Source organism: Cydia strobilella, chromosome 23, assembly GCF_947568885.1.
Source record: "Cydia strobilella chromosome 23, ilCydStro3.1, whole genome shotgun sequence".
In the NCBI taxonomy this organism is placed as follows: Eukaryota; Metazoa; Arthropoda; class Insecta; order Lepidoptera; family Tortricidae; genus Cydia; species Cydia strobilella.
In genome coordinates this window covers 9,532,608-9,545,292 of record NC_086063.1, presented here as the reverse complement: position 1 = coordinate 9,545,292, position 12,685 = coordinate 9,532,608, and the positions used below count along the sequence as shown (strand labels likewise).

Below are 12,685 nucleotides of genomic sequence, written 5' to 3'. Positions count from 1 at the left end.
AGCAACTTTTACATTATGGTATGACATTATTATATCAACAGGAGTAAATCTGTTCTTAGATATTTTTACTAAATGATAGCTGTTTTAAGTCAATGTACCTAAATTTATTCATGTCATAACATAATAATTAAATTAAATTAAATTAAATTTCATGAAATAAAACTATGAAAACGGATTATATCGCGTATATTGAATTTATAATACATCCCGACGTTTTCATAGTTTTATTTCATGAGTAACTATCGCGGTAACCGAAGACAATATATATATTTGTTTTTGTGAATTTAAGATAGCTGCCGTTTTTTATAATTTCAACTACGGATTTATGTTATATTATAGAGGATTAAAGGGCCTTTCGAATCCTCAGATATAAATTTTTAACATGATCATACCAAAAATAAAGAAAATCAAGATGGCGGCCATTTTTTTATTTTTTATTATATTAAGGTACCTTTCGGATCTACACATATCAATTTAAATAATTAAACAACTGTATTTTTCCAGCTACGTCCCCTACCCCGGTGGTGGAGAGAAATGGGGTGGCAACGGTGTTGGAGATGACCTGTACTCTTTTGGGTTCGATGGTGCCAACCTCTGGTCTGGTGGTCGCAAGACTCCCGTCAATAGAAACTATGCAGACGAGCCGTTTATTAGAAAAGGTACCTTATTGTCTTTGTTTCAAGGTTCAGTTTCCATGTTCTTGTACTCATTTGAGTTCATTTGACGGACCTCCAAGATGCTTCATTAGAAAAGGTACTTTCTTGCCTTTCCCAAAATTGTGTTAACATACTTTCTGTATTGAAATAGAACTATGAAAACGGATTATATCGCGTATCCCCGACCCCCCGTCGGTCACCCGTTGACCACGAACGCTGTAAGGGGTTCGAAACGTCGGGATGTATTATAAATTCAATATACGCGATATAAACCGTTTTCATAATTTTATTTCATGAGTAACTATCGCGGTAACCGAAGACAATATTACACTTTCTGTAATGTTAATATCCAGAGAGGAAAATGAGGATAACTTTAGTATAGAGAAGCGGCGGTCCCATTTCCTCTTATCAAAAAAAGTATCACCAGATGCCTGACCACATGTCCGTTCCAGGTGACGTAATCGGGTGCGCGCTAGATCTGACCGTACCGATTATCAACTTCATGTTCAACGGTGTCCGGGTGACCGGTTCCTTCACCAACTTCAACCTGGAGGGCATGTTCTTCCCGGTTATAAGCTGTTCTAGTAAACTCAGGTGAGTAACAAACTGAAACTCATGAAATAAAACAACTGAAACTGTTTAATTGAATTTATTCGTTGACTTTCAATAGCGCCAAACGCTAAACGAAAAAAAAAACCGGCCAAGTGCGAGTCGGACTCGCGCACCGGGGGTCCGTACTTTTTAGTATTTGTTGTTATAGCGGTAATAGAAATACATCATCTGTGAAAATTTCAACTGTCCAGCTATCACGGTTCATGAGATACAGCCTGGTGACAGACAGACAGACGGACAGCGGAGTCTTAGTAATAGGGTCCCGTTTTTACCCTTTGGGTACGGAACCCTAAAAGGTTTTGGGGATGACTGATACCTAAAGTCATCTCCCTCGCGTTGTCCCGGCATTTTTGCCACGGCTCATGGGAGCCTGGGGGCCGCTGGCCAACTAATCCCAAGAATTGGCGCAGGCACTAGTTTTTACGAAAGCGACTGCCTTCTGACCTTCCAACCCAGAGGGGAAACTAGGCCTCGTTGGGATTAGTTCGGTTTCCTCACGATGTTTTCCTACACCGAAAAGCGACTGGTAAATATCAAATGATATAAGTTCCGGAAAATTCATTGGTACGAGCCGCTAGGCTAGGCCGCCAGCGCTTCCTAAACTAAGCAAAGCTTGTACTATAGGGGCTAGGCGACGATATACATACTTATATAGATAAATACATACTTATATACATAGAAAACACCCATGACTCGGGAACATATATTTGTACTCATCACACAAATAGATGCCCTTACCGGGATTTGAACCCCGGACCATCGGCTTCACAGGCAGGGTCACTACCCACTAGGCCAGACCGGTCGTCAAATTAAGATCACCCGGTTTCAGATAAAAATTCTCAGATAATTTTGGACATGTAACCTGCTTAGCTATTTCTGCTACTGACTATAATATCATACTACTTTTTTATAATAAATCTAAAAACGTTTTTAATTAGTTATAAAATGACGTCTCTATTTCCAGTTGCCGTTTCCTCCTAGGAGGCGAACACGGCCGTCTCCGCTACGCAGCACCCGAGGGCTACTCACCTCTAGTAGAATCCCTCAACCCTCAGCAAGTGTTGAGCTTGGAGCCATGCTTCTACTTCGGAAATCTGGCAAAGCGTGCGTTGGCCGGACCACCGTTGTTACAAGATGATACGGCTTTTGTACCTACACCAGTTGACACAACTCTGGTAAGATGATTATTTTATTGAGTGATATTATGTACTTGTACAGCCTGTCTGACTATTTTTTAAATATCTCATACTCTAGTCTTTTGAAAATTCGGCAAGGAGCTTATTGTACTGCCAGAGCGTTCTGAGTCCTCACAATGCGCGTCCATTTAGATTCAAAGATTTCTATGCGATCTTTTGGCCCATAATCGAGCATATTTGACGAAATTTATTTATGTTGTTAGTTTCGTTATTATAAAATACTATTTATTTTGCAGATTACGTTGCCCTCGTACGTCGAGCAAATCAGGGACAAATTGGCAGAAAACATCCACGAAATGTGGGCCATGAATAAGGTAAGAATTTTCAACTAACTTAAAAAAATATGTCTTAAACGTCGTTTTAGTTATTTCTCTGTCTTTATTATAAATTTATAGCAACGTCGGGTATTTTTTTAAATCGCCACTGCAGAATATATCTATCTTATAATTGTATCCGAAAATACATCATTTGTATTTCATTGGGATATATGTAAATAAGTCTAACCACAGTAAAGTTGGTCGTCTCAAAAGAGAACTTTATGATTAAATGATTTTTATGATTTTCATTTTAGATCGAAGCTGGCTGGATGTATGGAGATCAACGCGAAGACCTCCATAAGATTCATCCCTGCTTGGTTCCCTTCGAGAGGCTACCGGCCGCTGAGAAGCGATACGATATTCAGCTCGCTGTGCAGACGCTCAAGTTAGTTTTAAACTTAATTTAACTTACATAATGATGATTATTATTATATTTCCACTGAAAGTACCAATTTAAACATATCTTGTTTTGTATAAATTAACTTTTTAGCTTTAACTAGTTTTTAAGACATTGCTACGCCCTTGCAGGGTGACCATGTACCAAATCTCTATGTAACACCTTTTATAACCATGGTTTTTGCATTAAATAAATGATGATGATAAAGTTTAAATTAAGAAACCAGTAACCAGTAATAGCCAAAAGTGAAAAGTTAGCCGTGGACTACCCTTTAAGTATTATCGTTTTAGTGAGTGGCTGGGTCGCCATGTGATGTGACATACAAATACTTTTGCCGTTTTTAGGGTACCCAAAGGGTAAATACGTGACCCTATTACTAAGACTCCACTGTCCGTCTGTCCCTCTGTCTGTCTTTCTGTTTGTCACCAGGCTGTATCTCATAAACCGTGATAGCTAGACAGTTGAAATTTTTACAGATGATGTATTTCTGTTGCCGCTATAAGAAAAAATACTAAAAAGTACAGAACCCTCGGTGGGTGAGTCCGACTCTCACATAGTCGGTTTTGTCATATACGTTCTACTACTTTTTTGACAGTTGTGTTTAATAGAATGAGAAACATAATTAGAGTAACAGGTTCTTGTTTAAGAAGTGTGGTAGGGGGGAGGGTAGGCCCTTCTCTCTCTCTCTCTCAGGAGTAATTTTGTTTAACGTCACGTTAACGTTAATAAATGCATTCGTTTTTCATTCGATTATAAAATTATTACAAATGGATTTTAGTTGACCTAATTTAGACATCAAATTTTATTTACTGACCTGATGTCCTTTATACAGGACAATTTTGGCGCTGGGCTACTACATCAGCCTAGATAAGCCTCCAGCGCGCATCCGCAACGTCAGGCTGCCTAATGAACCTTTCATGCAGGTAATATTATTTTTTTATATTTTTTCCTGAAGAAATGGCCCATTATAAAAAAAGCATAAAAGAAATCCAATAAAAAAAAGTAGCTTGGACATTTGGATAACTGTTATCAGACCTCAAAACCGAACCTTTTAAGGCTACTTCAAGATTTTTATGTAATATAGTTTTTATATTATTATATGTATATATGAGTGTATATGTTTGTCCATATTAATGCCGTCGAACATTTTACATCAAAATATGCCCGTGCATGCTTAAAGAGTTATTGCAATACTGGTAGTTACAATCCCATTGCATCATTAATTAAGTTTGGATTAGTATTACTGACGCTTAGGATAAAAAAAAAATACGTACCAAAGTAGGTACTTAAATACATTTTTAATTAACATTTACAATCGGGTCTATCGCGAATTTATTTTGTTACCTTTATTTACCGACGTTTCGACACAGGTTTCACTGGTCGTGGTCGCGATAGACCCGATTGTAAATGTGATTTAATATGTGTTCAAAACGCGAAAGTTTTAAATGTTATATTTCTAAATAAGTCAATTTTGTATGTATTCGTATGCCGTAAGACAAAACTTAGTGATTTCTATAAATTGTAAATCCTTATGCTAGACTTTTGATAGAGATAATTTGAATTCAAATTTTATTTCCACAGTCTAACGGCTATAAACCAGCACCTCTAGACCTGAGCGCTGTCACCCTGACACCGAAGATGGACGAACTGGTCGACCAGCTGGCCGAAAACACCCACAATCTTTGGGCCAGGGAACGCATTCAGCAGGGGTGGACTTATGGCCTTAACGAGGTTAGTATCAGGTACCTTACGAAGATGGACGAATAATGCGACCGATTGGTTGAAAACACCTATAATCTTCTGCGCATTAAACAGAGGTGGACTTATGGTCTTAGTGAGGTGTGCGGCTTTGTATATTAAAGAAAGTGAAATCCTTATTTATATTTAAATCGCTTAAATGCTTAGACAACGTTATTATTATATTTATTATATTGAAAAGTTAAGTATCAACATTTGCTTTAACTCAAACCGTGATGTCATTTCTGAACGACATCTAGAGTAATTAGGGTTCCGTATCCAAAGGGTAAAAACGGGACCCTATTACTAAGACTCCGCTGTCCGTCTGTCCGTCCGTCTGTCTGTCTGTCTGTCACCAGGCTGTATCTCATGAACCGTGATAGCTAGACAGTTGAAATTTTCACAGATGATGTATTTCTGTTGCCGCTATAACAACAAATACTAAAAAGTACGGAACCCCTCGGTGCGCGAGTCCGACTCGCACTTGGCCGGTTTTAATATTTTTTTTACTACGTTTATTTATGTAGTTATTCTAGTTTTGTGAGTTAAGCATCGATCTAGTCTTTAAGAGTCTCAGAGCTATGGTTAGTCACACAAATCTTGTCAGTAGAAAAAGGCGGCTAATTTAAAAAATGCAGGCGCGAAGGGACATCGTCCCATAGAAAATTTGAAATTCTCGCATTTTTCTACTGACAAGATGTGCTTGATGAACTATAAAAAAAAAAAAAAAAAATTTAATTCAGACTTTCAGAAAATCCATATTTTGTTAGTGATACTTAAACTAGGGAACCTATAAACTAAGTGTTAGTCTAATTATAACATTTACAACATTTACATAATTAAGAGCTAGCCATAAAAACAAAAACAAATATAACTCTCATCAATAACTTATTCATACTTTTGGTTATTTTTTACTCCTGGAAGAAGACTGAAGGGACGGAAACAATCTTAAATTCGGTGGCTGGGACAGTCACACTTAGTATAGATAAAGTACTACTAGGTGTGAGGGTCACAGCACATTGAGTTTGTAGATATCAACAGTAGAAGAAAGAAGATTTGCCGAAGATTCATTTTTGTTACATTTTTCGTGAAAGTGTAACAAAAATATATATCATAATTTTGTACAATTTTGGTCCGATTGTGTTGTACCCCGAACCCATATTTATTTTAAGAAGAGACTGAAAATTCTCTTAATAGTTACTTTATGCCGTCTTGTTTTGAGAGTGGTAACTTGAAAATGTTTTTGCCAAGATAAACTACCATCTTGTTATTAAATATAATGAATATTGTTATTTCGGCTTAAATTTATGCCCATGTCTGTTAGAAATAACATTTTGTTTCTCTTTTTAGAAAGCATTAACGATGTCGTTATTCAATTATTGTTTTATTGAAAAAGTGACTAAGCTAAGGTTGTCTGGAAGAGATCGCCTAAATCGTTAAGACTGCCTGTTTCTACCTATATTTAAATTGTTAATCTGTTTTTTTATTTTGTTTTCTGTGTGGTGTAATAAAGAATATTTACTTATACTCCAGTGGCGAGGACCAAACCTGTAAACTGTAACTTGTTTTTAGGGTTCCGTACCCAAAGGGTAAAAACGGGACCCTATTACTAAGACTCCGCTGTCCGTCTGTATGTCACCAGGCTGCATCTCATGAACCGTGATAGCTAGACAGTTGAAATTTTTACAGATGATGTATTTCTGTTGCCGCTACAAAAACAAATTCTAAAAAGTACGGAACCCTCGGTGGGCGTATCCGACTCGCACTTGTCCGGTTTTTTAATAAAGCACATCATAATTTTATGCCACGCAGGATCCCGACATGCACCGATCTCCGCACTTGGTGCCGTATCCCAAAGTCGACGACGCCATCAAGAAAGCTAATCGCGACACCGCGTCAGAAACCGTCCGTACGCTGCTCGTGTACGGATATATGTTGGACCCGCCGACTGGTGAACAGCATGAAGGTAAGACAAACTAACAGTTATTTACATTATATCTACTATTAATAGAAAGACCGACATGATGAGGATTCATTAAGGATTCTTCGGAAGAAGACTACATTGTCGAGAACACTATATGGGATTTAACTCAGATGTCATTTATAACGGACAAGACAATCTCCGACCGTAACACTGCGTCAGAAACCGTCCGTACGCTGCTCGTGTACGGATATATGTTGGACCCGCCGACTGGTGAACAGCATGAAGGTAAGACAAACTAACAGTTATTTACATTATATCTACTATTAATAGAAAGACCGACATGATGAGGATTCATTAAGGATTTTTCGGAAGAAGACTACATTGTCGAGAACACTATAGTGAATTTAACTCAGATGTCATTTATAACGGACAAGACAATCTCCAACCGTAACACTGCGTCAGAAACCGTCCGTACACTGTTTCGTGTATGGATAAATGCAGTTTGAAATTAGTTTTTTTAACTCCTTACTGCATGTAATAAAAAATATTTGCTTAAATTTCGACTTTAATAGCTGTCAATAGAGTTGAATATCATATCCGCCATATATGGCATTGTATGTATGTATGTATGTATGTATGTAAACACTTTATTGTACATAAGACAGATTACAAACACAATAAAAGAACATAAATATATACAATGTACAAAGGCGGACTTATCCCTATAAGGGATCTCTTCCAGTCAATCTTTGAGCAATTGAGAATGAAACAATAAACAGATCAAGATAGACAAACGAACACATTGTATGCGGTAAAGGGTTAACCAGGGTTGTTGGTAACAAAAAATTATTATATAATATTAATTTTTTTTTGAAACAGCTACTACTATTAGATTATTAGCGATGTCCCATACAATGGACAACCAGTCAATCGTTTTTTTTTTAATAGCTTTGCTGCTGGAGGCTTCGAAGCAAAAGCAAGCCGACTTCCGAACATACAGAGCCGAGAAAAACTACGCTGTTAGTTCTGGCAAGTGGTACTTCGAGTTTGAAATACTCACCGCTGGACCAATGAGGGTTAGTGATTTTAACCTCTTAAGACCCACCTAGATATAGATACAATTTTTTACATTTTTGTTGTGATGTTATTTATAACAAACAATACTTATAACGTTTTATTTTACAAGAACTTTGTCTTACTCGTAACCATTTGTAAACAGGTTGGTTGGGCACACGCTGACATGGCTCCCGGTATGATGTTGGGTCAAGATGAGAACTCCTGGGCATTCGACGGATACAATGTAAGTTTCAGATGTCCTTTATACTGATACATAATTGATACGTTTACAAAATCGTGTAGTGTACAATATATTAATTTAGTAAAAACTATTTTAAATATGCAAATTATTACTTATAAGAGTTATAAGTGTTCAGAGTATTTTGACAGGTACCTACAGTATACCATTAATTTGTTACATAATTTCCTTGGTATATTTACCTACTTAAAAGAAAATTTTAGAATACCCATTATTTTCTCGAGAAAAAGATGAATAAACAAAAATTTGAATGTCGACAGTAGTAGTGACACATGTCGATATTCCCAGTAGGTATGCGTCATCAATACAATTTTAGTTGAAAATTAGTATTCCTTGAAATTGTGTTGGTAAAAAAGAGACAAACTAAAGTCACACATACCTGTGAAATGTAACAATGTTGATTGTCTAACGCAGTGCGTTAAAGTGCACGGCGGATCGAACGACAGTTTTGGACAGCTGTTCAAAGTTGGCGACATCGTCGGCTGCTTCTTAGATGTTCTCGACCAAACCATTAGTGAGTGGCTTATAGACGCCAGCGATGTTTCTCTGATATCATTAAAAAATAGAGTCGGTAGGCTGAAGGCTACATTGGAAAGAATAAATTTAGTGGGGCAGAGTGCTCGAACAAATTGTCGTAAATGTGGACACGCTGGACAAAAGCACCAATTTGTTTTTCAGGCACTTGTTAGGTCCATAGCTTTAAGTTTTTGATAGCATTCCTTGACCCCAAATATGTATATTTAGACACTAAGTTTGTGATTCTACGTTATTTAGAACTCGAGATATTAATGATATATGTATAATCAAAATGGCCGCCATAAAACTAAAGATGGCCGACGGAGGAGTTGGTTCCTATCAAAAACTTAAAGCTATGGACCTAACAAGTACATAAAAAAAATTGGTGCTTTTGTCCAGCGTGTCCACATTATCACCTGAAACTGAATTCAGATGTCCTTTATAACGTACATCATAATCAAAATTACCTACATGGTTGCCATCAGAGAAACATCATTTATGAATAAATGTGTAACTTGTGGTAACAATACTTGTCAATAAAAGCAAAATGTTACATCCCTCTTGTTTTATATGTATTTTGTGTTGTTTTCTATCCTATATGAAAAATATTTATTTATCCATATATATAGTTAACTGCAAAAATGACAGTGTTGGAAATTATTTTGTAAAACCTTATATAATAAATGTATGTCAGTGTAATGTGAATTAAAGTTTATATACCTGGCTTAATAATTATCTATTCCAATGTATCTGCAGCAATTATCTGGGCAAGTGCAAAAAGCACACCAAAATTTTTGCCATAAAAGTGTTAACATGTTTACATATCGTAAGTTTAAATATTATATTTCGTTCATAAAAATTAATTGTTTTGATTGTAGAAGAAACGATAGGTGCGCCTGTTGATAGGGAGCGTGCATAAACTGTAGGGGGCAGCACAGGAGACGTCGGATTTTTGGCGCGAGGCGCAAATGTGTAGTTTATGCTTCCAAAGTAGCCCACAAGATGGCAGCACTTGCTTTGGCGTGAAGTGTCAATATACATGTGATGTACATGTTTATGGTTCCGATTCAGGCCACAAGATGGCAGACCCTCCAACGCGCACGGTCCCTATTAGGTCTTACCATTCCCTATTTGAAAGTGTAGCTGAAATATTGCTACGAGTATGATATGTCATTATTTTTAAACCTACTTTTTTTATTTAGGGCGACAAACAACTATTATAAAAACCTTCCAACTTATACCTTCAACACGAGATTTATTTACGAATGTACCTAAAGTTGAAACTTGTGTCATATTTTGCCTGTGTATCAGAATTTAGATCTTATTTTGGATTCATATTAAATCACATTTATAATCGGGTCTATCGCGAATTTATTTTGTTACCTTTATTTTTTTGTTGGGACGTCAGTCAGCCGCGACCACGACCAGTGAAACCTGTGTCGAAACGTCGGTAAATAAAGGTAACAAAATAAATTCGCGATAGACCCGAATATAAATGTGATTTAATATGTGTTCAAAGCGCGAAGGATTAAAATGTTATTTTGTATTATTTGCGTAGACATATATATTACTTTGTAAAGACCGGCCTTACGAGCACTACGAATGGGGCCGATATATTGGAATCAAAATCGCATTTAGTTACACCAGCGCGCTCAATCGTGTGGCGAATTGTGTAGTGGAAAGGCGTCATTAGTGTAAACAAACTATAAGCGTATGCATACAATTCCGACCGAACACCGACCTTTCCACTGCGCAATTCGCCACACGACTGAGCGCGCTGGTGTAACTAAATACGATTTTGACTCCAATGTATCGGCCCCATTCGCAGTGCTCGTAAGGCCGGTCTTTACGAAGTAATATATATGTCTATGATTATTTGTTATTTCAAGGAGGAAAAAGTGTACAGCGGTAGTACGGAACCGTTTGGCAAGCAATGGGCGGTGGGTGACGTAGTCGGAGTGTTCCTAGATCTGATCGATAAGACGATAAGTACGTTAAAGCCATTAAAGTTGCGTTTTTGCGAAGTTGCTGCGAACATTTTCTAGATGTCATCTTGTCTTCGGTTACCGCGATAGTTACTCATGAAATAAAACTATGAAAACGGGTTATGTCGCGTATATTGAATTTATTACGATTACGAACCCTTTACAGCGTTCGTGGGTCAGAGGTATAGGGTTGGAGCCGGCGTGACTTTATTGCGTATATATATACATATATATCTTTACTTGAAAATAGTTGTATTGTATAACTAGCCTAATGAACCGATTGTGCATGTACAACCAGCCTTAAAGTTTATAGTTTATGGTTCATTATTTTTTGTATGTGGGTATTTTTGAACTTTGTAGTTTTTACTCAGTCACCCTTTGACCACGAACGCTGTAAAGGGTTCGAAACGTTGTGATGTATTGGGTAGGGTAAAAAAGGGACCCTATTATAGTCTGCATCTTCTCGAATGGTGTTTTCGCCAAAGACCCTAATCTGTTAAACAAAAGCCTTTATTCCTTTTGTGCGTGCGCGTGCCCATTGTTGGTGAGCGCGTGCCCATTGTTGGTGAGCGCGTGGCCATTGTTGGTGAGCGCATGCCACTCGCTGATACACAATGGTCACGCGCTCACCAACAATGGACACGCGCACGTATAAAAGGAACAAATGCATTTGTATAACAGATTAGGGTCTGACAAAAAAATAATTTGAGAAGATGCAGACTATACCTACTCCTCTGTCCGTCTGTCCGTCTGCTTGTCACCAGGCTGTATCTCATGAACCGTGATAGCTAGGCAGTTGAAACTTTCACAGATGTATTTCTGTTGCCGCTATAACAACAAATATTAAAAAGTACGGAACCCTCGGTGGGCGAGTCCGAATCACACTTGTCCGATTGTTTAAATATTTTATTTATACAGTGATACTCGGTCACGTCATTTATGTCTTTAAACGATTTTGTCTAATTTATAGGTAGAAATTTCATATGTAGTTTTTTCGGTATTCATAAGTAAATTTATGCTATATAACACTGTTTAAAATACGAAACTCTTTTATTTGCATTGTCATAACATCAATGAAAATTGCTCATAAATATTTTCATTAAATTGATTTTTATTTTATTTCACATTTTTTGCTTGTATTTTTAGAAAATTTTCACAACACCTTCGTAAACGCACCAAACTCGCTTCCAAATTTAATTTATTAATTAGCTTTTCTCAAATTAAAACCACCGCATTGCTTTGCTTTCAATAACAGAAGTTTTCACAAGAATACAGTTACGACCAAATAATTATGTCCGTTTTTATGACAAATAGCCAATGTTATGGTGTATTGTCAGGGGCCCCTTCCTCGATCGGTATTAGTCTAATATTATTAGCGTGTTGCCATGGTAACCCACACGACTTAACAGGGACCCATTTCTCGATCGGTATTAGTCTAATATTATTAGCGTGTTGCCATGGTAACCCAAACGACTTAACAGGGACCCATTTCTCGATCGGTATTAGTCTAATATTATTAGCGTGTTGCCATGGTAACCCAAACGACTTAACAGGAACCCATTTCTCGATCGGTATTAGGGCCAGTTGCACCAACCACAATTAGCAGACTGATTAACGTCAAGCAACAGAGAACTATGAAACTTTCCATACAATAAAATTTAGCGAACGGTAAAACGGTGACAGACGGTTTGGTGCAACCGACCCTTAGTCTAATATAATAAGTATGTTGCCATGGTAACCCATACGATTTGACAGTTCATGGACTAATAATATTAGTCTAATACCGTTCAAGAAATGGGCCCCAGTTCGTGGACTAATAATATTAGTTTAATACCGTTCGACAAATGGGCCCCTGGGACCTATTTCTCGAACGGTATTAGTCTAGTATTATTAGTGTGTTGGCATGGTAACCCATACGACTTGACAGTTCTTGGACTAATAATATTAGTCTAATACCGTTTGAGAAATGGGCCCCTGTTTTGATTTATGTTTGACGCTAGCTGTGCCGTCATGTAGAAATCACAGCACGA

At 37.3% G+C, this 12,685-nt stretch overlaps 1 protein-coding gene across 10 annotated transcripts in view; it reads left to right on the top strand.

The window, feature by feature from the left end:
• Positions 1 to 12,685, top strand: part of LOC134751859 (ryanodine receptor) — a 175,998-nt gene that overhangs the window by 59,855 nt on the left and 103,458 nt on the right. For 6 of the 10 annotated variants that reach the window (XM_063687374.1, XM_063687372.1, XM_063687371.1 and 3 more), the window contains exons 3-13: positions 505 to 659; positions 1,109 to 1,250; positions 2,233 to 2,443; positions 2,701 to 2,778; positions 3,036 to 3,166; positions 4,011 to 4,101; positions 4,760 to 4,909; positions 6,728 to 6,881; positions 7,788 to 7,915; positions 8,059 to 8,139; positions 10,560 to 10,659. In XM_063687374.1, coding sequence (XP_063543444.1) covers positions 505 to 659; positions 1,109 to 1,250; positions 2,233 to 2,443; positions 2,701 to 2,778; positions 3,036 to 3,166; positions 4,011 to 4,101; positions 4,760 to 4,909; positions 6,728 to 6,881; positions 7,788 to 7,915; positions 8,059 to 8,139; positions 10,560 to 10,659 — 1,421 coding nt within the window. Of the gene's footprint in view, positions 1 to 504; positions 660 to 1,108; positions 1,251 to 2,232; positions 2,444 to 2,700; positions 2,779 to 3,035; positions 3,167 to 4,010; positions 4,102 to 4,759; positions 4,910 to 6,727; positions 6,882 to 7,787; positions 7,916 to 8,058; positions 8,140 to 8,568; positions 8,669 to 10,559; positions 10,660 to 12,685 lie in introns of all 10 variants that reach the window. The other 4 variants (XM_063687375.1, XM_063687373.1, XM_063687369.1 and 1 more) reach the window with 1 other exon arrangement.